This window comes from Phodopus roborovskii, unplaced genomic scaffold (genome assembly GCF_943737965.1).
Source record: "Phodopus roborovskii unplaced genomic scaffold, PHOROB, whole genome shotgun sequence".
Taxonomy (NCBI): Eukaryota; Metazoa; Chordata; class Mammalia; order Rodentia; family Cricetidae; genus Phodopus; species Phodopus roborovskii.
Genome location: NW_026125308.1, coordinates 1 through 25189, shown reverse-complemented (window position 1 = coordinate 25189; position 25189 = coordinate 1). Strand labels below are relative to the sequence as shown.

Here is a 25189-nt window from a genome sequence, read left to right as displayed (position 1 = left end):
GAGACAAACCTGCAGCTCAGTCTCTGAGGGTGCAGGGGAATATGCTATACAGGATCTGAGGATCAGTTTTTGTGTAGAGGGGAGGAGCCAGCTTTGTCAGTCCCAAAAAATTTGGCTGCTTTTATTGTTATTAGTATTATTTTATATGAACTGCAAGGTGAGAGATAAGCCAGGTTATTTTGCAACCCCTGGCTCCAGTGGGTATTGCCGGCTTACCAGAATTCCTTGGGTCACAGGTTTCTTGAAGTGTTAGACCTGTTTTATGGTTATGGTTTCAAGATAGAGAATTCTCTTGAGCCAGGATTTCTGCCTTTGTTAGTCATGGGAAAGCTCAAACATTCCTCCCAGGTTGGTTCACAGCAGACAAGTACATGGCTAGGATTTTTACCTTAGTCCAGGGGGAGCAAGGCAAGCCAAGAGGGAATTAGATGTCTAGGACACTTGGCACCCCCTTCCCTGCTGAAACAATGTCAAGAAAATCATTTAAAACAGAATTTTTGCCTAAGACCAGAAGTCTCATAATACAAAACTTCCAAGATTGCAAAAGAGAACCACCTGTCATGCCAAGAACCAGGGGATATCTCAGAGACTGCCAGACAGTCCTCAGGTGCCAACATTGAAATTCAGAAATGTTAAACTTATTTGGAAAAGATTTGAGGGCAGCTGTGGTTTTAAAATATATGCTATAAAAATCAAGTATGAATATATTCTAACAAATGGAAATATCGCAAGCACAGACAAAGAATTCTAAACCAATAGAGGATAGAAATAAAGAAAACAAAAAAAAAAAAGATGTAGATGTATAAACAATTACTGCTGAATTAAAAGCTTCACCAAGGAGGTATAAATGAGAGCAGAGGGAGGGGCTGTGGCCAAATCTGTGCCATCAAAAAAATTGTCTCTATGAGTAACAGAGAGAACACAGGTTGGAGGAACAGTAGACTCAAGACACAAATTGAAGTGTAGTGCCCATGACCAGAGATCTGAAGGAGAAAGGATGAAAGAAAAAAGGAGAAAGCATGAAGAAATTATGGCTCAAACTTTAAAACTACAAGATTGTGCATCTGAGAAGTGAGTAGAGTCTGAGCAGAAACACCCTAGAAAGCCCATACCAAGACTTGCCATGATTAAAGTTCAGAAGTTCAAATAAAAATAAAAATATCTTGAAATCAGTCATAAAGGGGTAATAAGAGATTACAGAGCAAGATCATCCAGATTTCTTGAAATTTCTCATGAATGTGTTGGCAGAAGGAAAGAAAGATGGCATTACCTTACAGAATCCTGGAGCCATTGAAAATACCTTTCAAGAATGAAAAATGTCTTTTAAGCTCTTTGTTAATTATGGGGAATTAAGATAAATGGTCATTGGCAGGCATACCTGAAAGGAATAGATGGAGAATCTCTCTAAACAAAAAGTAAATGATAAAAGCAGGAACCTAGAAGTGTCTGGAAAGGGGTAGGGAGATAGAGATTGTCAAATATCATGGTTGAAGCAAACACCATACCACTATGCTGTATGAGTCTTGATGTCCAGAGAGAAAATGTTAAGCCAAATGAAAAGCAATGGGGAGGAGAAGCCATGTGGAAGCAGATGAGGATTCCATGAGTCTCTGGAGTGAGCACAGTCACAGCAAAACTCAAAACCCTTCAGACAAATAAAGCAAAATGCTAATACCCCTCCCCCTCACCAAGCAACATTAATCAGAAAGGAAGCAGATAGAAAGAAGATAATGACATCACACATCCCATCAATTGGAAACTGTGTGAGTATATCACTCGAAAATGATTTACATAGACACAGATACCACCCAACCATGTGATGTCTACAGAAAGACTACCCCAATTATCACCTCACAGTTGGGAGTGAAAAGACAGAAGAATATACACCATGTGGCTCAGGTCAAAGGAAAGCAATGGTGGCTGCTATCAAATCAAGTAGACTTCAGAGCAGAGAATGCTACAGCAGGAGGGATTGTGGGAGAATGAGCAACCAACCCCCTGACCAAGGAGACTTGGTCAACACAAACATATTCACCAGATACAGAAATACAAAACATATGAGATTAAAAGCTGATGGAGCTGACAGAAACAATCCAACAGCAACACACCAGAAGCATTTCTGGAGCTCTCCACTGAGCAGTAGTTTATAGAAGATTATCTTGAAGGAATGTGGGGAATATGACAAAATAAACCATACCAAGACTATGAAACAACCACAGCAAACTGATAAGAACTGAAGTAGTTTAAAGCATGCTCTCCAACCAAATTGGAAATAGTAATCAGTAACCAAAAGATAATTTCAAGCCAATTTCTAAATCATTGATGTGTCAGAGACATATTAAGGCAAATCACAAAGCTGGCTCTCTGTAAATACCATTAACTTTGACAAGCCTGAAAACAGACTCACAAGAAAGAAAGGACATAAATTGCCAGAACCAGGAAAGAAAAAGACCCTGATGGAGCTCAGCATATGTAGAGTAGATGACAAAAAACAAGGGGAACTCCATCAAGGTGAAGCATTGTCTTCCCCAAGAAAGACTGTTTGGGCTAGATGCCACCACTGAAGATTTCTACCAAATACTTAGAAAGATTGAAAACATCCCTCCAAAATCAAGGGAAAAAAGGAAAGAAGGAGAGAAAGGGAGACAGCCAGGCAAACAGACAGAAAGATGATTTTTGTTTCCACACCTAAATTCCCAAATATTATTTATAAATGTTTGTTTTCATTTAAATGGGGTTGGTTATAAATGGTTAATGACAACAACCAGTCTCTTTTTTAAGGTAAAAAGGGGATTATGGTATAGATATGAATACTTTGTTTTGGAATGGATTTTCATTTATTGATACAATTTAAGGTCAATTTTGTGATATGTATATTTCTCCTCTTATTTAGGTATTGTGTTTATATAGCTCATTTAAAAAATGTATAATGTAGTACAGCTTATAGATAATTACCTAGAATAGTCAAAACTTAGAGTTAAGATAGTTAGGTTTTTGAGATGTATTTGAGATAAATAGGCATTCTTCAAACCTTTCAAAGACCTACAGAATATGGCATTTAAAATGGTTTGGGGTTTTTCTTGATAGTGAGACATAAATGCTCCTGGCAACACCACCTGCACCAAAAAGGAAGAAGGAAGATGGACATCGAAGAAACGCGTTATGAAGTTACTTCCAATATGGCAAGACTAGCCATTTGAACATGATACTGCTCTTGTCTGGACTGTTTGACTTTGTGCTTTATAAAAATGGACATGCAGGACCCACAGAATAGTGACTGCTGATTCAAGATGGACATTGCAAGATGGACAAGCAAGAGTTCCTGCTTCATGGAAGAGTCTACCAGACATTCTGCAGGACACAGAGAAAAGTGACTGACAAACTGCCAATACAGAAGACAGTTTAAAGTTTCCTGCTTTGCTGAAGAGTCTGCCAGACACACTATGGCCTATGGGCTGAAAATGGAACATTACAGAAGACCTTCGGGTGATTGACCAGGCAGTGGGTTGTCTCTGTCATTTCTAGAGTTTATATACTATCTTTCTATGGACTTTGAAAGAGTTGAAGACAGATAGTTATGGTTATAGTTTTCCTTAGTTAGGATTAAAGATAAGTTACATAGACTTTAGACACACAAAGATAGGATAGATGATGGAATATTTTCTTAAAATCTTGCTAAATCTTAATGGACTAAATATTGTTAACTGTGATTCTTAATAAATGTTGTGTTATATATTTTGCTATGTTAAGCTTAAAACCCTTCCTTTTATTTAGACAGAAAAGAGGAGATGATGGGAGATGTCATTCTGTATATGTTTCTCATACTGGTTAATAAATAAAGCACTGTTGGCCAATAGGAAAGCAAGATAGGCAGGACTAGGAGACGAGGAGAGAGGAAGTAGTAAGGAGGAGTCAGCATGGGGAGACTGGAGAGAGCAGAACACCAGCCCGCTCTCCGCTAAGATGAGACCACGTGGAAATACTTAGATTAATAGAAATGGGTTAATACTTAAGACAGAGCTAGCCGATAAAAAACAAGTAACTGGCCAATTATATCAAATACAGAGTCTCCATGTGTTATTTGGGGCTGGTGCGGCTGTGGGACTGGTGGTGGGGAAAAACTATTCGCAACATAGAGACAGAGAGAGAGAGAGACAGACAGACACATACACACACACATATACACACACACATACACACACACACACAAACACACACACACACAAAACACACACACACAAGAGAGAGTGGGAGGCACAAACATCGCACCAGCAAGGGCACATTCCCTAGGAATACATGAATACAAACAAATTCTGCAAGGTGGATATGATCAGACCAGTTCCTTACTTTTCTGTGTTGGAGTCCATGACCTTTTCAAGTTGCTTATATTGATGTCTTTATCATCATCATCATCATCATCCATATCATCATCATCCATATCATATCATCATCATTTTTATTGTTATCACAAGTTCTAACTGTGTAGTTCAGGCTAGCCCATACTACCAGTCTTTCTGCTTGAGCATCCTGAAAGCTGGTGTTACAAGCAAACACACTAAACCCAACCAACCATTCATTCTTTTAACATAATTTCCTCCTTGAACATAAGCAGTTGCTCTGGGGTTGATTCTACACCATCTCTAGGCAACAAGGCTCTTTATGCAGAACAAAGTTGAGAAAGTGTTTTATGATCACTAGTATTCTCATTTGGTTCTGTCTTGGGTTTTTTTTTTTAACTCCCCTAGTGATTCTGTGCTGAAGGTTTTGATATTTTTCTTAAACATTGGTTGCTCTCTTTTTTTGCTGCCTTCGCTTTTGTTCTGTAGCTGACCCTCACAGCCATTTATTTTGAGCTATTATTAAGGCCTCTCTGACATTTTCATATAATATGTTCTAACGTGCTCTGGAAACTTGTTGTGGGAGGCAATTAGTACTCTCCCCAACTACAGTACAACATTCACAAAGCCTTGTTGGGTGTCTGATGCCATGGTCAACCACTAAGCATTGTTTTGTGTGTCACTGTATGACATGCTTTAGATAGAGTCCTTCAAGAAAAGACACATCATACTCTTTTGCCCAGCAGTTGGTGTTCTATGTGTAACTTTTATCCATGCTTTTACCCATAGATCTAAAGTTATGAAGTCATCCTTATAGCCTCTGTATCTTGAGCTATTGCAAATATGTGTCATGAAAATTCACCCCATCAGTAAACTTGCTGATTTTGTTTTCAAATGTAAGCAGTCTACAAGGCTGCCTTTAAAGCGGTCATGTTTTTGACCACTCCTCTGGCACCCTTGTCTGACTAAATGGACCGTGAGGCAAACTCTTCTCAGAGAACTGGGAAGCAGGTGTCAACTTGAGGGTTTTTCCCAACATACTGAGGAGGAGGGAAGTACAGAGTAAACATACAACACAATGGGGTATACTGATATTACCACACACACACACACACACACACACACACACACCATAACAGATTCTCAAGATTTGAATGGGAAGAGGCTATGTGTTTGGCAGCCACTGGCTGACTGTTGTGATTTCTGCATAGCTGAGCATCTGCACAAACTTCCCACTTCTTTTCTCTGTCTTACCTGGAGCCTCTGAGAGGCTAACTAAGCACACAAGTGTATAACATTCTGCAACAATGTGCTCCTGCCCTCCAAGGACCAGACCACTATCCTTTGGGTTCACAGTTCTATTCCTTTCATGATGTCAGAGACTTAGGCTACAAGAATATAATGATCTCTTAGAAATTTTTTTTCTCATAGTTTATAATTACTACATTTAAATTCTAGAAATTTAGCAAGTTCAAAACATGAGAACATAAATTGTGATGGGACTTGTTAAAAGGAATGTCAGCACTTCTTATGGTCTGGGTCAAGTTAGAAAAGATGAGCTAGAGAAACTGCTGGGGACATGGCTGGAACTTCCAATTCCCACCAGCATCAAAACACTAGTTGTTTTACACCTGCTTTGTGCATGATTTTGGTGAGCAGCTATGGACACCTAACAAAGTTAGGAGGCTGATAAAAAGGAGGGGTTGTCAAGTCATGTTGAATGGGCTCCTCACTTCATGGGCCTGCTCTCTGTCTGCCTGTGAGAGGTACAGGAGAGAATGGAGCCAAGATGTGGTGACAATCTCAGCAGGGATCTTTGACATATGTCAGTGATATTTGGGGCATTTGTCTAGTTCCTAGGAAAAGAATATAGTATAACAAAAGATAAAATGACAGGACCAGTGCAGAGAATGTCCAGGACACCCTGTGTATAGTGATAAGAATCAATGGAAATGTGAGATGAGCTGCTCCTGACCTCCCTTTGTTGGATGTGTGAGTGTATGTGTCAGAGAGCCAGAAAATCTAGTCTGCCCCCATCATCATCATCCTTAAGCAAGACATTCATCCCTATATCATTACAATGATGGCTTCAGATCTTCTGTTGGCTGGGGTAACTGTACCTGAAAACTGATTACTGAAGTTGACAAAAATAACTTTTCCAATTTTATAACTGTTTCTTTGAATATGGTCTTTCTATGCCCTAGACTACTGTGAAATATTTAAAGCACATATATACTCCAGTGAGTGAAGAACAGATTATCTGTTGAACTGTTTTATTATTTGGTTTTCTTTACTTGCTGCCTTTAAAAACATCTCTGTCTGTTTAAAGACAAAAAGCAAGAGAGATCTACCTGCTGTAGGTGTCCCTGCAGTTCCCTAAAAACCCCCAATCCTTCTAATTTATTCTATATAATTTGTGTGTTCAGACTTAAAACCGCGTACTTTGCCTAAAATAGCTAATGTGCCAACTACTTACCTATAGTTAACCAGAAGTATTATAGAGCACTTATTCAAAATGAATAATATTTTTTTCTAGTCAAAAACATATCTGTGCAGCTGGCAAGGAGAAATGCTGTGCTTCACTGTGGATTTTGCTCTGGGATTCACCTGCTTTGGACCGGTAAAACAAAGGTAAGATATAGGGAGCCCCTGTAGACCCTATACATGTTACATTGTACTTAGAGAAGTGTGAGAGTAGATAGCTCCCATCAGCTGTGTACTGTGCCAAAGGTCTGCCTCTACAACCTGTCTTCCTTCTCCATAGTTTCGGGGTCCCTGGGTGTTCACAATCCCTAGAGCCCACACAGAAAAACTCCAAACTCCAGCAAAATGGTGTTTGGAAGCTATGATTCACTGGGGGTCGGGGGGAGCACAGGATGGGTTTTCTTGATTTCTCTGAAGGAAAAAATCCCACAACACTAAAATATAGTGAATAGAATCCCAACCATTGCTTAAAACCAGAGTACTTTTTGGAGAGAGTAAGCTCCATGAGTTGGTAGAATGTACCCATGAATGGAAAGCTGCCCTCGATTCCAGCCTCATTGATTAAAGCCACTTGTCCGAGCAGTGGGAATCACTGAATCATTTCCATCTGAGGGCTCTACTGATAAGAAAATGTTTGCCAAAGGGAAGAGCCCATGTTTTATCAAATAATATTTATAAAAATCTGCTTTGCTAATTAAGAATGAGTGCAGATTGAGAAAGTATGCTGATGATGAATGCTTCAGTGAACAGAGGATGCCAATAGATTTTATTGAGATCTCACTGGCTTTCATTAGCAAGGGCAAAGCATGGCAACACACAGCAGACTCACAGGCAGAAGACTGGTTTCTGATGTGGGGAGAGCTTGGGCAAGATCAAGGGTCCACACACAATGGATCCCATGGCTCATAGGGAGCTACTTCCTGTGGCTTCCTTTGCAGAAAAGCAGAAAAGGATGTCTTTATTGTCCTCTTAGGCTAGCTGAGTCCCTTCTTGATTGAATGCTGCCAATCTGTTCTTAGGAAAATCTGGACTGTTGGGGTTTTTTCCCTGTTGCATGAAGGTTCAGTTTGATGTTGTGCCACTTGACATAAGTGATGCTATTCTGGTCTGGTCTGGTCTGGTCTGGTCTTTGGATCTTCATGCCTAAGCTTATCCATACACATGAATTCATTAACCATAAAATGGTTACTGTCCCTAACCAAAATAGGAGTTCCAGAAACCTGATTTCCACATATATTTTCCTGGTTCAGCTTCTACCTTTCACTGTTCCCAGAGCCCACAATGAGGAAGTGAACCCTCATGGAAGGCTCCTAATAGCCAGCAATCATTTTCTCATAGTTATTTCCAATCTGCTGTATCTAAGCCTCTAGGGCCACTCTCTTCTGTGGCCCAGTCTCTGCAACCAGTTGGTAAGTACTTATAGACAGTGACTTTGTCTAGGAGTCTTCCCCTTGCTGCTCCTTCCGCCAAAACAAAGATTTCTGCCAGGACAAGTCTGCCCTCTAGGGGTCACATGGAGATGTCTGAAGAAGGCTTTTCATTTCCAGGGCTCTTCTGTCCCATCTGGAATGTCCATGATGGAGGCCTTAAGGGCTGCTCAGAACCTGCCATGAGCAGGAGAGAGCACCATATAGAATTATCATATCCAAGTACTCTGTGTGCAGAGGTAGAGAAATCCTGAGACAAAGATAGAGGCTGCTTTTGTTACACAATCTTGCCTCCTGAAAACTCACTAAAAATGTTGTCCCTTCACTTCCTCCCAGGGAGATAGATTATTATGATGTTCTCCAGTATGGACTCACACAGTGATTGTAGCAATAACAAAATGCAGTTGCATAAAATTTTAATATCAATAATGTATTTTAATTCTGCATCCAACATCAAAGGCCATCTAGAGTTAGTGAGTAAATGACTCCGATTCCTGTCAAAGGTTCTTCAAATTGTTCCACTTTGTTGACCATGGCATAGGACCTGTACTTGGAACTAAAATGCTCAAGAAGTCAGAGCTAAATACTCTTGCTACATGTTTCCTTTTGGAATGAGTGTGATGTCAGAGCATCTACCCTGAAGGAAGGAGAACACTCTGTGTAGTCTCTGCTGCTTCCTCTGCGATGCACACAATCTTGCACTTCCAGGACACCACATTTGAGACATTCTGGATTATTCTACCCTCAGGGCAGGGTTGATCTACCTCCACAGAATCTGTGTATCTTCCCTCTCATTTGGCAATGTCCTGGAATTGATCTTGGCCAAGGCCCGTACCAAGGAAGAGCAAAACAGCACACAGTCCTGCTGCCTGCTGGAGATCCCACTGGTGTTCCTTTGAGCTCTTTCTTGATAGTCTTTCTGTCAGTGCCAGAATTAGCACAATTCACACAAGAGTCTGCAGAAGGCCTTTGTGACTCTACACGAGTATATTACCATGTCTACCTACTCTCCAATGTGCAGCCTGGACAGGGCAACGCTGCCAGGGAAGGTCTTGATGTAAACTCCGGTTCCTGGTAACCTGGAAGGAAGGGTCTAGTATTCTTTAGCTCCTTTTCTGTTTCTGTGAGGATCTATGGGAAGTTCTGAGCTGGTCCCTTGCCCTTGTATGAGGGCTGAGCACATGGTGGACAAACTTTCCCTCTAGTGTGGGGGCTGGCTTATCTGGGATGTTGAGTACTTGTGCAACTATAATTGATGGTGTTACATTACAACTAAGTCATTCACCAGCTGTCATCTTTCAATTTTGAATCTCTGCCTGTTTCCTGCCCTCCTTTTCCCCAGGCAATGTCTCTGGTTTCCAAGGCAGGCCTAAAATGGGGCTCTGAGGATACTTCTTGCCATTAAATCTAGCATCTTTTCCATAAAATTAACCTAACAGTTGGTAAATGGTATTATTTGTTTCTTAGTGCTTTACATGACTGTTGTGAGCCCTTGAGAACTGGACTCCCCTGGTGACTGTGTACTTGTGCATGTGTGGGCCAGAGGGTTCCTGAGGTTGACTTTGACTAGATTAGGCTATCTAATCAATCTGAACTTTGAATATAAGCATTTATGTCAGTCCTTTAATGCCTCCTTGGGCTAGACAAAATGGCCTGCCTCTTACCCAGAATGCACTGTCAATGATGAAAGCAAAGTGGAAGGCCTTACGTTTAATATGTGTGTGCCATATAACTGGAAACCTGTGTTTTAGATGCTTAAACCACATGAAGATGCCTTCCATCTCCATGATTGAGAGCTGAGTGTTGAGATGCCATTCAGCCTTTATTACTCCAGTGGGAAACCCAATGCCCTTTGAAATTCATCTCCTATGTTTTAACTAAAGTGAGCACTGTTATTGTTTCATGCTCTCCAAGCAGCCAAGCTAGGTTCTAACTTCCCAGCTTGCATACCCAGACCTGTGTACAGAGGCTCAATCATGTATTAAGAAAGGCTCAGTGTTTGGAAATTAAATATCTTACTTAGACTACAGGAAGAAATAACATTCACCATTTTCTGAAATAGTTTTCTTTAAAAAAATAGAATTACATTTAGAGTTCATGACAGAAAGCATAAGAAATTTGAAATAAATGTCTCTTAGTCATTCAAGACTATATAAGTGTCAATCATCCAGAGGTGCTTATGGAATCACATGCTTAGAACATGAGGCTCAAAAAAAGAAAAAAAGGGGGGGGATTGGCCTGATCACCATGTGGGTCTAGATTTTTTGTAATGCATCCCAGACCAGAAGAGGCAGAAGAATGTTTCCTTGCATCACCCACAAACAAGGGTTGCATAATAAATAAAGCTGGGGTGAGGTTTCTCAAGTTCTCAATCTGAACAGACACTGGTAACTCCTGCTCTGAAAACACCCTGGTACCTGTATCTACCAGAACAGGCAGAGGCTCAGCCTCAGTACCATGGAAATGCAAGGATGGAGTAGGTGGTCCTCAGGATATTGTGGATTCCAACTGTTTTGAAATATAGATGGAACATGAACTTCAAGACTTTTCCATTGGTTCAGGTCCTCAATTCAATACGCAAAATATCACAAGGAATCTTGAGGCCAGCGTGGACAGTGTGGCACACAGCTTGCCATCTGAAATGAAAAAGCATTTTGAGACTTTCCATTCCCTTCCTTCTTGTCTGGTTGACATTGAATGCTTTGTGCATCATTTAGAAATTGGTACTTTTTATTCGTTTACTTAGAAATTAGTGTTTGCAGTTAAAAACAAACAAACAAACAAACAAACTTGACCTTCAGGATTCTTCCCATTGGTATTTTCCTAGGAAAATAAGGATCGTGTTGTCTTGTTTTGTGAGGTGGGTTCTCCCTGTGTAACCCTTGCTGGTTTGGAGCTCACTGTGTGAACCAGACTAGCCTCAAACTTGAGTTTATCCTCCTGTCTCAGCCTTCTGAGGGCTGAGATGACATTTTTGCCTCTGAAGCATGTTAGCAAGTGCTAAGCAAACTTGAAGCAGTAGTATAAGGTAGTGCTGCCCCGGTTGTCCTGTTGGTTCTCGGGGTCCTGAGGCTGAATGGTAGCATGTAGCCATGGTGGGGATAATACAGCCAGGATCCAAGCAATGTTAACTACACTGTGGCAGGATTCTACTGGGTAAGAGACATGCCTTCAGTGGACTTTATAGTTCGGCAAGCAAAGAAGGAAGCAATGGTCTTAGAAAATTTCCAGGGTAGGTACAGGAAGCCCAGGAGGATGAAAGCAGAGTGAAGACTAGAGAGGCTTCATGTGTGACCCTGAGCTCTCTGGGCATGGGGTCAGCCTCTACACACAGGAAGTGGGTATGTCATAACAAATGGCATTTACCCAGATAGGTGCTTTATGTTATTAGATATTAATTACATGAAAATACTTGTGCTACTGAATCACTCATTTGTTTATTTTCTCTGCAGAACGTGCTCTGGAGATTCAAGTTCTCGCAGCTAAGGGATCTTCAGATGATGGTAAAACTCGAGTAAAGCTGCTGTTTCAGAATCTGGACACCAAACAGATCGAAACAAAGGTAAAGTTTGCACATGTGGCACCCAAAGAGGGAGAGGGATCAGCTGGTAAAAAGATATGAGAAGAGGAAACAAATTCATCCCACAGTTGGACGTCAGCTTAACAAACCCAGGGCTGATATTTTTTCACTGAGAGTTTATGTCCTGAAACTGTGACAGATGAAACAAATTATTCAATTCTATCAGAATCCAAAAGTTGCTTAGTAAATAGCAGCAGGAAGTCAGTACTTTAAAATGTTCTAGAAGCCAAAATCTAATAGAAGAGTTTTGCAAACTGTATTATCTGACAGTATGTCTATAGTAGGGAATATAAGAAAAAGTCCCCCTATCCCTTTCAAAAGCACCACACTAAGGTATTTTGTTGTTAATAGGTAGACTATTTTTTTACATAAATATATCACCAACAAACTAGTTTTATTAAAACTAAAGTCAAAATGAACGTATAAATTTAGCACATTGAAAGACTTTTTGTGTGGAATGCATACACATTGTTTAGAATAGCACCTCCTCCCTTATATTTCTTTCTTATGAAATTAACCTGAGCAACACAACACACCTGAAATTGTTATATGTGAAGGCTTAGGGTTTATTTTTATCCTTTCCTTGTCTCCAAAAAAAGAATGTTTCACAGCTGCTTTCTAAGTAGAAGAGAAATTGTGCAGAATTGCTTGGCTCTTCTGTGTGGAGAACTGGTCAAGGCCAGAGGGATATGTACGCTCTGGGCAGGCTGTGGAAACTTCAAGGTTTATAGCCCTGAAGGGAAGTAGGACGATGTGCATTCCTGAGATGGGACATTCAGGCTCTGGGTTCCTGAGTGTGAGCAGCTGAGCTGTGGAGCCCTGAAATGAGAGCCAACTATGAAGGTTTGAGGTGCTAAGCTGTGGGGGAACCATGCTGTGGAACCTTGTGTTTGTGGGAAGGAGGGCTGTGGAGCCTTGGGCTGGAGGAAGGGTGGGAAGCTCACATAGGTTGGCATGGGCTGTGGGCTCCTGTGGTGCCATTAAAATGGGGAGATGAGACATGAGACTCTTAGCACACTGGGCTGGCTGGAGAGGTTGCATCCTGTCACTCCACTATGAGCTAAGTTCTGTGATCTGAGTCGTCGGGAGAGTCAGGCAGACAGTGACTTGTAACACATTAATGTCAAGAATTCTTCTTCCTCCTGGTCTGTTCATTGATGGGGCACCCATGGCATGGAGGGACCTGTCACCTTTTCCAGCACTGGTCCTGTCACTATCACTTCAGCCTGGGAACCACAGGGCCCTGGGGATTTGGGCTCACAGTATGTTGTTCCTCTGGAGCACAAGCTGTAGGAGCAGCTCGTGCTTGCCTGGTATCTGAGATGCCCCTTAAGAGGTGGTACTGTGTGATTTAATGGTATAATTTCCTATTTTTCACAGTAATTTAGTCCATTGTAAGTTACCTGTGTTGATAAAGGGGTACATTTGTCAGTATAACACAAATATAAATTGGTGTGTAGTGATTTGAAATTAATGTTACCTTCTCTGTGGCCCTTAGCTTGGGTTATGTGGGTTTACATCCTAGTTGATAGAAAAGAAAAAGATCTAAAATTTACAAAGGCCATAGAGATGAGTATTGGCTAAATAATGCTAAAATTTTAAACAATATTTGAGGATCTTTTTAAGAAAAAAATGAGAAATGAGTTAGAAATATTTAGGAGGTATGTGGCTATATCGCAACAAACTCAAATGCACAAACATGCAGCCCAACCTTGATACTTCATCAATTCCAGATTACCAGAGCTTCTCTTGGGACACAAGGAGGGAATGGGCAGAAACTGGCTGAGGTTCTAACAGAAATGAAGCAAGAACCAGGAGCACCTCCTGGGCTTTGGAGGTTTCTGCAGGTACAGACCAGGGCTCACTATTATAAGGGAAAGAAACAGGGACAGTGCCTCGCATAACCCTGCTCGTCTCAGAAATAATGTCCCCAGCTGCAGCTGCTGTAGCTTATAAAACAAGGGGAAATTAGACCTCTAGGTATTCTTGGAGTTAGCACACAGCCTCAATCTCTCTCTCTCTGTCTCTCTCTCTCTCTCCTTCCCCCTCTCCTTCTCCCTCCCTTCCTCCCTCCCTCCTTCCCTTCCTTTCTCTATGCTCCCCCTGCCCCTCTCTCTTTTTTCTCATGTGTGTGGTTCACATATGTATGTGTTCATATACGTGTGTGCATATGTACATGTGTTTGTGTACTGTGTCGCAGAGGTCAGAGGCTGATGCATGATGCCTTTGTCAATTTCTCTCTACCTAATTTTTTGAGACAAGGACTTTCTCTGGACCTGAATTCACTAATCCTCCTAGGCTGACAGGCAGTGAGCTCTGAGAATCCACCCTCTCTGCCTGCTCAGTGCTAGGTAGCTTATGCTGACTCTGTGCAGTTGCTGAATGTCTTAATTCAGGTCTTCATGCTTGGTGTGACAAATACTTTACCAACTGAGCCATCTCCCCTACTTCTAAAACCTTCATAAGTAAAAGATTTACTTATCTGGAGTTCTATTAAGCTGACTAATTATGTGACTTACAGTGAGTGAGACTATGAGAAGACACAGTATGGGATAGTGATGGAAAAACAGTCCCCACCCTCACAGCTAGCTCCTGCTGTGATGTGACACCCCACCCCCTCACACCCAAGCCTTGTTTCTGCATGTATTGGGCTTATTTAAATGTCCTATGGTTTCCTCTGTGTCTGAGGCTGAGGTTCTCAAGGCTGGTTTAGATAGGTTATTTCTGTAGCATGAGGTCTATGGTACATGTGTTTAATAAAGGGGTTTTAAATTAATATGTCAACACTGGAAAGAAAGAGAAACTAACTACAGAAAGTACTGTCAAATGCTGGGACCTGTGACTCATGCCTTTCATCCCAGCAACTGGGAGGTAGAGATATCAGGATCATGGGTTGAAAAATCATCCTTGGCTATGTAGCAATTTCAAGGCCACCCTGAGAGAGAATGTGGCGGGGGGGGGGGGGGGGGGGGGGAAGAGAGGGGAGGAGGAGGAAGGGAAAGGAGGTATTACCAAATATACTCACTTTTACAAGTTTCTGGGGAAAATACTTCCCATGATTGAAATGAAATACTTTCAGCACCTCAGGCCAATCTACTCATCTTACTCCTGGTATTCCCATCTGCATCCCTGTAACAAAGCACAGTCCAATGAAGAATACTTTTTGTCTTTGGGAGAAACAATAGTGCATAATTTTCACCCTCAAAGAGCAACCCCTGTATCATCAGGAAGTCATTGAAACCTATCAGATGCAGAGAGAAGGACTGGGTGTAGGCAACTGAGTTAAGAACAGCAGGCAGCAAACAGAACTCTGCTGTTGAGGTCTCCCCGCAGAGCCCAATGCATGCATTACTGATGCTGCTGAAAAACTATTTCAGAAAGCCAGGGGAAAAAAGAGGAATGGACGACCCAACCCAACCATCACACAGATTGTAACATTGTTCATGAGCAGGAATCTGGGAGACATGAATGCCATCTTCAGCAGAAAGAGTAGAGATCTCTGTAGAGGTCTCATGGTGTAGACACTCTGAGATTCAGTGCCTCTCAGGTGTAGTGCCCAGTACCAAATGTTCCTTACAGTCATTTGAGACTCTGCTCCCACATAAACCTTCTCACACAACTTAGCTTTAGCATGTGACTTCATTTAGCTTTGTTTTGTTTTGAGAGTGTCCTGTCTGTCCACAGAATTAGAATTACCGTATTAACAAAACACATAGTTAAATGTTACTCTAAGCAAGTGTGCAACTCTTCTTCCATCAAGGAGACACTGGAAGTGGTGACTTGATGATGTTTGCCCCATCTAGGATGTTGCTGGGCAGGGGTTTCTGAGACACTCTGGCAGCTCAGATCCTAAGCTAACTGAGCAAGCCGCCCCTGCAGTCAGGCAAGCAGTTGTGAGCTATTCTCTAAAACAATCTTGAGTCTTTTGCCCATAGGCTAAAGGAAGGAAGAAAAGGAGCTCAAGGCAGGAAAGCATCAGCATAATTAGACACTGGGTAGAGGGTCCTGAAATGCTCTTCTAGAGTAAGGCACCAGAGGACCAAGCATGGAGCTGGGGTTTGAAGAGAGGTTGGTTCACAGTCCTTCTCTGTGTCCTCTCTTAGTGGAATGAGCTTTTAAACAAGAACAACAATCCCATGGTATGGGCCCCATTCATGTGAGTCCACCATCTCCAAAATGAGGGGACTAGGTTGTGACATGAACTGAGGGTGAGCACAAAATCTCAGCTGATAGCACTATGCTTTCTTCTGCCTGTCTTCCATACTCAGCAAGGCATGTCCAAGTGGCATTCATGTCACCATGCCTCATGGGTAAGCATTGCTGAGAAACAAACTGACTGATGACCTCTTTGAGACTATAAGGCCTCTTTGGTTCTGGAGATGTAGGGAGCATGCCACTCAGAACTAGTTGACTGACATCCTGTTGAAAATCAGGCCTGGAGCCAAGGGCCAGTGTGCATGAAAACACACACATGCCCAGTCCTGAATATGGACATCATTTTCCATGGCAGAAGCCTAAGCCTGTGGACAAGTGCCATCACTATCAGATAAACTCAGTATGACACATGTACAATGTGCTTCAAGGCCAGCTCACCCCAATCTTTGGAAATAATTCTTTTAAAAAAAATGAGATATGAGTTTTTTGGAAGTAATAATAAATCATAGAGTCTGTTTAAAGTTTAATTTTAATCAAAATTCAAAGATTTTTATTAGTGACAAGGAAAAGCTACCTAGTTAAATGATCAGAAAGCCCTGAGAAATCCCCTAATCAAATCTTATGTTCAGGGACCCTTCTACAGTACCGATACTACTCTCTGGGAAAGGCAGAGAATCCCCACCCCTGCAGTGAGTGTAGGCTGAAACATCACAGAAATGATGAGGCTCTACCTGGAATTAGACACTATCTAGAAAGTTAATTAAGTTTCTGAGAACTTTTTCATAGGGTTTGTCTCCACATATGAAGAGCATGTGTCTTCACAGCCAAGCCACAGATGCTTGTTGGACACCCTGAAGCTATGCTTAGCCTAGCTGTACTCGCAATCATGAGCTGTATACTCACTTTCTCTGTATCCAAGGAAACTGCCTAGATTATACCTTCTACTCCCCCATCCATTTTATTAACCACTTTGCTTCTAATTATAGTTTATTAAATAACAGATTCTACCAACAGAGACAGCTGGACCCAATTTCCATCTATAGTTTTGGAATGCCAGTGTGCTCTCATTATTCACTGGCCCTGGGGATGAGGGAAGGCTGAAGATGTGGGTTCAAAGAAACATCATTCATGTTAATGATAGAATGAAAAGTCAATCTGAGCACTGTGTCTTTAAAAAGGGAAACAGAAGCATACATGCTGGTATGCTCCCTAAAGAGGGAGATGGAAATTATTCTCCTACTATCCTCACTAGGACTGGAAGGAAAGAGGGAAGGCTATACTGGGCAGCCTTACAGAGGCTAATATGCCAAGTGGCACAGGACATCCTGGCATGAGTCAGTGCTGGTTTCTTGCATTTGTAAATTATTTGTACACCAGAATAGCCTGCATGTATCTTTCCAGTGCATCACTATCAATATTTTACCCTTCAACATTAAATTAAAAATGAGAGAAAGTCTATACTGTCCTTTAAGATATTGACCTTGGTGGAATAAAATGTACAAGAGTTATTTATCTTTGTCAGAACTTGGAACTTTCCAAATAAAATATTTACTAGCACAGAAGAAAAAAAGTAAAACCATGGGTACTCTTCATCCCTAGCTTTCTCGTTCTCAGTGTGTGTCTGAGTTACTCGGGAACCACTGCAAATTGCAAAAGCTGAATTGGTTAAAACAGCTTTGCCAAAAGTTGTTCATCTTAAAATATGCAGAAGCAAGAGAAGTGACAGAGTCAGGGTCATTTGTAGAAGTCATTTGTTTGTTTGTTTTTAACATCCTGTCAAGGTCAATAACATGCATTAATTTGTAGTTCTGCTATTTACTGAAGGAGAACAATTAAGAATGTAAAGCAGAGGTGCTGGTCAGATGGCTTAGTGGTTAAAGGCACATACTGCTCTTGTAGAAGACCCAAGTTCTATTTACAGGACCCATGCCCTGCAGCTTCGTGACTATAACTCAACTCTAGGGATCTGATGCCCCGATTGGGCCTCCATGGGCACCTGTAGTCACATGTATGTACCCCAGCATAAACATACAATTATACAAATAATTAAAAACAAAAATAAATCCTTATTTTAGAACCAGAGAAAGTCTAGAAGATTTCACCACCAAACACAGACCACAGCCTGGAGAGATTACAGAGCCAGCTTTGAAGGTGATAGCAGACATTTTAAAACAGTGTGTACACCTTCAAATCCTGACAAATGAACACTGTTGTAGATTGAATAAAAATGACACCTAAGCGCTTGTATCTGAGCACTCAGTCACCAAGAATTGAACTATTTGAAAGGACTAGAAGGGTAAAATTGTGTGATATTGTTGGAGTACGTGGCCTTGTTGGAGGGAGTGTGTCACTGGGGTTGAGCTTTGAGGATTCAAAAGCCCATGCCAGTCTCATCTCTTTCTGCCTGTGGACCGGGATGCAAAGCTCTCAGCTACTTCTCCAGCACCATGCCTGCTGCCATGTGCCATGCCCCTGCCATGATCATAATGAACTAAGCTAGCCTTTGAAACTGTATGGAAAGCCTCTAATTAAATACCGTATTTTATAAGATTCCCCATGGCCATGATGTCCCTTCACAGCAATAGGGCAGTAACTAGGACAAACACGAGCTTGGCAGAAGAGATGACAGGGTCTCCATTTCCAGGGGTCATGATCTGAAACATCCCCTGCTCAGTAGATACCAGAAGTTACAAATAGTCCCTGTTTTGAGTTAAGTCTGAAATGCCCCACATGTGTTTGAACTCTTGGTCCCCAACTGATAGTGTTGATTTTTAGGGATTGGGGGAAACTTAGTACTGAATCCATCTAGCAGACCTGGAATGTCGGGGTAGGATTTGAAGGTTGTTGTTACTTCTGTTTCTGGCTGAGATCTCTGTTACCTGATAATTCAAGATGTGAGGAGGTACCACAGCTCAACACACTCCCACTATGCCATCATGAGCAGTTCTTCTGGTGCCTACCATGATGAACTACAATCTCCTGAAATCTTGAATCAAAGTAAAATCCCCCCTCCTTGCATTCCTTCTGTCAGATACCTTGTCACAATGATAAAAACTAAAACTGAAATCTGTGCATCTGTGTTTTCTCTGGTGTATGCCATACAAGTATTCCTATCGTGTTTATGATAAACTTACTTTTTTAAGAGAAGCCCTTTATGGCTTCTTATTGTCATATCTGAATTGCCAGTATCACTACTCTTCTACTTTGGAGTCGTCATTAAGTAAAATAAGGGTCAGTGTTGGTGCTAAGAGAGTTGATCTGATAACAGGTGGCTCCTAAATGACTAAGCAGTATGTAGACACTGGATAGAGGGGGTGTCTTACATCCTGGGTAGGACAGAGGAGAAAGTGTCCTACCTACACATGTCCTAAGCTACACAGATTAGTGGGCAACTTAAAACTTATAAATTGTTAACTTCTGGAAACTTGAGGTATTTGTATGTTGCAAGAACCCATGTAACTAAGACTCAGAAAAGGAAACCACAGACAAATAGTCTACCCCAGCTAATGAGAAAAAGTAGGTTCCAAACAAAATGAGTAAAGGACCCTTCTTTGAGGAAAGTAGTTTTTTCTTACATCATTCTCCACTAGTTCCCCCAGCTCCAGACTGCACCTTGAATAATGATCTCCTCTTCTTTTCCTGTTCTCTCTCTCTCTCTCTCTCTCTCTCTCTCTCTCTCTCTCTCTCTCTCTCTCTCTCTCTCTCTCTCTCTCGACTGTCTTTGTCCTGGGCATACCCAGGGACTGGATCATGCTGTTGAAGGGACACTCAGATAAGCCAGATGCCATTATTTGGGAAGAAGAGGGAACAGGGCCAGTAACCCCACAGTAAAGATGCCAAGGAATGGAGGAGGTGATTTTAATGATACCTTCCCAATATGTATCTCTCTCTCTTTCTCTCTTCCTCCCTCCCTCTCTCCCTCTCTATGTCTCTGTCTCTTTTTGTATATAGTGTCTGTCTCTCTGTGTGTCTCTGTCTCCTCTCTCTTTTCTTCTACTGGTTGCTTTACCATTCCTGAGAGCACACCCCTCTTATATGCAATCCTGGTGCTTTTGGGGGTCTCTTACCTGATTTGTACCAAAAAAAACCACCAATCATAGCCCTGTGTGTATCTGTGTCCTCTCTCAAAGCAGACATTGCCTTCTTTTCTAGTCTAACTCACACCCTCATCTTTTCTCATGGACTCTTGTCTTTTCCTGAAGGGAATTCATATCCCTAGATATTCCCTTCTGTTTCATACTGGACAGGTGCCCTTGCCCAACAGACATAATTCTCTCTCTCTTATACATCCCCCAATCCAGCTCCCCATACTTACTGGATGATTGCCCTTATAGTAGTGTTTGTGTTTTTGTGCTATGATGGTATCCATACACAGACCCACAGCTACCAACCTGTTTTGCTTTTGGTTCTTGGTTCCTGCCCTTTTCTAAAATTCCTCCACCCCTACCCTGCCCAAATACAAAATTGTTTGTTCAAGGTTGATACACATTAGGAAGGTATCATTAAAATCACCTACTCCATTCCTTGGCATCTTTACTGTGGGGTTACTGGCCCTTTCCCTCTTCTTCCCAAATGATGGCATCTGGCTTATCTGAGTGTCCCTTCAACAACATGACCCAGTCCTCAGGGTATGCCCAGGACAAAGACAGTCAGAGAGTACATAACCTCTGGGTAAAGCTGAAATTCTTCACTTGAGAGAATCTCAGAAATCCTGGTGATGCAGGATTGCTCTGAGTAACTCATCAGACAGCTGGCAACAGGGTAACACTATAGTTCCAAGCAGGGGGAATATGGAAGCCCTGTGGGAGCTCCTTGAACCCCTGACTTTAAGTGACATTTCTGTAACTAATTGGCCTTGTCACTTTGGAAGATTGCTTTGAAACTCCATTTCCTCCTTTAAAAACTGTAAATGGCAGCCTCTGACGTTTATCTTACTTTATATTGTAATTTTGAGGCTGAAGAAATTTATTAATTTGACAAGGCCACATTGATTAAGAAATAATATCCATCTCACACTGATGTTGCTCCAGTGACTGTCCCTTGTTCTCAGCCACTATAGTTAATAATACAGGCTGCTAAGGATGGTGTGGGGTCACAGTTTCACTGACAGGGGGAATTGCCTCCAAAATCACAGAGTCTCTGGCTGCCCAGCTCAGCCATGCACTATATTTGATCAGAATAACCAGATTCGCTGAGTAAATTTTCAGAAAATTTACCAGCCATGTGGTAAACCACCCATAATTTAAACACCATCATAGTAGGACTATTGACACCAGAGCAAGCAACAAATGTCACAAACATGGGGGGGGGACAATTGACAATGTCCCACTGTGTGACTGCACAGCCAGTAAATGGAGGAACCACAGTCGGAATTTCACGTGATATCTCTAAGTCAGGGACATTAACCATCAGCCCAGCTCCAACCTGGGCAGGCACAGGTCAGCAAAGCACAGGGTCATTGGTCAGGGGTGTCTTTCCAAATTTGCTTCTTCACCTCAGATACTGAACAATACTGAAGGTCAGCTCCACTGACAAGAAGCTAGATTATGCGGAGAATACCCTTCTTTTTTTTTTTTTTTTTTTTTTTTTTTTTTTTTTTTTTAACCTGTCATACCCCATCAAGAGTCAGGAGGGTTCACATGGCTCCATTTTACTAATCATCTGGAGATCCCAGTTCTTAAATGTCAAATATGTTTGGAAAGTAGGGAGGGGACAGCAACAGTCCACAGGTCACAGATACTATGTGGTGACTTCCTATTTCTCTCCAAACCTGTTTTTAAAAAAATTATATTATTTATCAAATATGCCTCCAAACCTGCCAGACAAATTTGGAGGTTGCTGTGTACTTGGCTATGTGACTTCCCACCTAAGTGCACAGATTCTTTTTCTCTGCAGGTAGATGGTGGCAGCCCACCATCACCTGTGACATGTTTGAGGAGCCGGCAGAGAAATAGCAGTGTCAGATGGCCACTGCAATCACTGTGAGTGTCAGGAGCAGACATGTTTGGCTAGCAACACTTGCAAAGGTACAATTCCAGATGGCCATGCTGATAGCATCTACTTAGGATCTAGAGTGGACAACCCAGGTATTATGGCTTGGCCCTTGGCTGAACCAAGAATGCTGTGCGACACATTTAGATTCTGTATCTGAATCAAGACTGACTTCTGCTCCAGAGACTTACAGATGATTCCTGGCTAGGAACACTCTTAGCTGAGATTTTGCATGCACAATGACTCTCATGAAATAGTCTTTTCAAAATTTTTTGATGCAGCTTCAATTTTCAATGCCAGGAAATACCAAGTCTGTTTTGGGATCTGTGCCTCAATGCCAGTGGCCATCTTGGCTTCTTCTTCCAGTGTGTCATGCTGTTATTGGGTAAATTGTAGGAATTTGCAACCAATTTTCAGCTCCCTTACCATAAGCGCAGCTGCTGAGCGATGTGTGATGTGGGCTTCGTGGCTTTGATTCTTCTACTTGTCCCCATGAGAAGGGTGTTTACTCCCAGTAGAATGCACAGCTTGGAGTAGGTTTTGTTATCGCTTGCAAGAATCTTGTGTTTGTTTTACAGTATTGCTTGGTCCTTCTCTGTTCTGGAGAAAAATCATATCTAATAAAAAAAATTGAGCACCATCTCATGGTGTGCAAAAAACAAGTGAATCCTGCATAGGTTGACATCAGGCAAAGGAGCTAAGTAACTCATGGATCATACAAACAACCAGGATGCAATCACCTGTGAAGCAAGTACAGGGCCTCAATAAGAAAACCCTTTGCTTGATATGAAGAAGAGACCCTAAACATCTAGAATGTCTTATTATTCAGACAAAGAGAATTCAAAGTAACACATTCTTTCATGCAGGTAAAATCAGGGTTAAACTTCACCTGCATGCAAAGGAGGATACAAACATTGGCAGAAAAGAACCCTTTGGTCACAGGCACAAAGGAGTGGAGGACAGCTTCCAAGTACAAGGGACCCCATCCCCAAGTCTTTTCTATCTCTGGCCAGGCATGACTCCAAGGGATTCATGTTCCAGCTGCACTCTCTCCATGTACCAGAAGCGCAACTTCTTGGTTATTTCAAGTGAAATCTCACTGTCCCCTTTCCCAGTCTCCCTCTGTGGTACTCTGGTTGACTCAAGCTCCTTAGCTTCCAGTACAAGAGCAGTTTCTAAAAGGAATGAACAAGATAAAAGGAGGCATTTGGGTGAGTCTTCTGTAAGTAAGGTGACAGCTGGTTTTGCAATATGGAGTCCTTGGCTTAGGAAGAAACATGCCTTCAAGTAAAAGCAATAGGAGTTCAGGGGCCTTCAGCACCTGTGGAGAACTGCTATCCCTCCTTTAGGGAAGGGGCTGACTTCCCATCCCAGAAGTTCTGCCTGCTCAGGCCCCCAGGAGGAACAACTGGGAGACTGACAAGCCTGAGTGGGATGTTCCTCAAAATTAAGAAACTTTATGTGTGGTATTGATTGCCTCAGCAGTTAAGGATATGATAGAATTTTACTTAAACTGAATAAACAGGGTGTCAATGAATGAAGTCACCTTAAAAGGAATTGTGCTATTCTTCACCATATTGGAACAATATAGAAGAGAAATATCAATGATGCGATCAGATATCTCTTCTGCCTGTTGGATGGGTATCAGGTTGGGGGTAAGATTTGTATCCCAAGACACTAAGATTGATTTCCCAATAACAGCATGACATTTGAAGACTTCAACTTACATTTAGCAGCAGGAGAGCTCATTGCCAACTTAGCTGGTTTGGGCTGAGGGTCTTGAGTGGCAAGTATGTAAGGAAAGGAATGACACCAGAGACTAGTAGGATGGCTCCAGAGGCTGGAGACTTGCATGTGATCCTAGAAATGGTGGTAGAAGAAGAGAATCGGCTCCACAAAGTTGTCCTCTGATCTCCACAAGTTTGTTGTGGCATATGTGTGTCTGCACAAAAAAGATCAAATAATAATAATAATAAATGTTACTTTAAAGAAAATTACTATAGCTTGTATAGATTTTAGTCTTAAATATTAGTGTTTTAAATTGGAGAAAGTAAGGACCCAGTAATTTAATGTCATTTTTCATGTGCTCTGTGGTGGGTAAGCCCACAACCTCCTGAAGATTCCTGTTCTTGAGTATCATTTTTTTCTTTTGTTGATATAACAACTGGATGAAGAACTAGGTCTCTCCCACTTATGTGTGTTGCTCACACAGCAGGGCTCTGGTTGTCCTTCCAAAAATGCTCATTAGAAACCACACGCGAAAAGAGTACACACGTGCAACCAGGTTAAGCAAACAGCCAGCTCTGCTGCCATGAGACCCTCTTCCTAATGTCACTGTCAGCCCTCTGGCATTTCCAGCTTGTGAACCCATAAATCATAACCCTGGTCTTCAAGTCTACCTAAGACCTAACCCAAACTAAGCAAGGATGATGACAAATAACAAGGATTGTTTGTTGCCCTGTGGAGAGATCAAGGAAACACAGCCTGCATTGTCAGAGTATCATTATAAATGACAATGTATCCATCTTTGTAAATCTATATTGACCATGCCATGCTGCCTTTATTTTAACATCAGCTGTTTCAGTGTACATTTGTATTTAACGTGGAGAAAATGTCTTGGAGAACACAGAGAGCCAGAGCTTCTTAAAGTTACCACAATACATCTTCCCAGTGACCACAGTCCTGTTTCCATTTCCTCTCAGGAGTTGGGTTCCAGGACTTGACAGCTGTCCTCCCTGCATCCACTCCTTCATTGCTGCCAAGGTGGCCTCATTGGACCCCGTGTTCATGGACAGCCAGAGTATAATAAGAAGATACATGTGCAGCAGCTAAAGCCAATTTGGAGAGTGCTACAAGCAGTAAATTATTTTCTTAAGAAACAAATCTTTCCCTGCACAATGTTACAATTTTGTGTGGTTTTATAATGAGCCTATAGTTGTGATACCAATAAAGACATCGGTAGTTTCACAGATGGGTCAGACTGCTGAATATGACAGTGGGTTACAGATCTGACAGTGGTGGTGGGAACTCAGGGTTCTCTGAAGCCATCCCATCCCAGCCTGTCTCACACAGACAGTGATGCAACACCACAGTCTACAACTGGCATTCGTGAAATCAGAGATATTGCACAACCACAAAGAACCTGGTAGGAGGGAGAAGCCACCGTTTACTTTCTTAGAGCAGATAATGGAAGCTCCCACAGGCCAGTTGGTAAC

The 25189-nt window shown here is 41.8% G+C and overlaps 1 protein-coding gene across 1 annotated transcript in view; it reads left to right on the top strand.

Annotated features, from left to right (window-relative positions):
* The window catches only part of LOC127213763 (gamma-2-syntrophin), a gene marked incomplete at its 3' end in the record, with an annotated part of 113692 nt that extends 101882 nt beyond the window's left edge, over positions 1 to 11810 (top strand). Inside the window, exons 14-16 of the mRNA XM_051174226.1 lie at positions 6874 to 6968; positions 8160 to 8230; positions 11701 to 11810. Coding sequence (XP_051030183.1) covers positions 6874 to 6968; positions 8160 to 8230; positions 11701 to 11810 — 276 coding nt within the window. The remainder of the gene's footprint in view (positions 1 to 6873; positions 6969 to 8159; positions 8231 to 11700) is intronic.
* Between the last annotated feature and the right edge of the window lie 13379 nt (positions 11811 to 25189).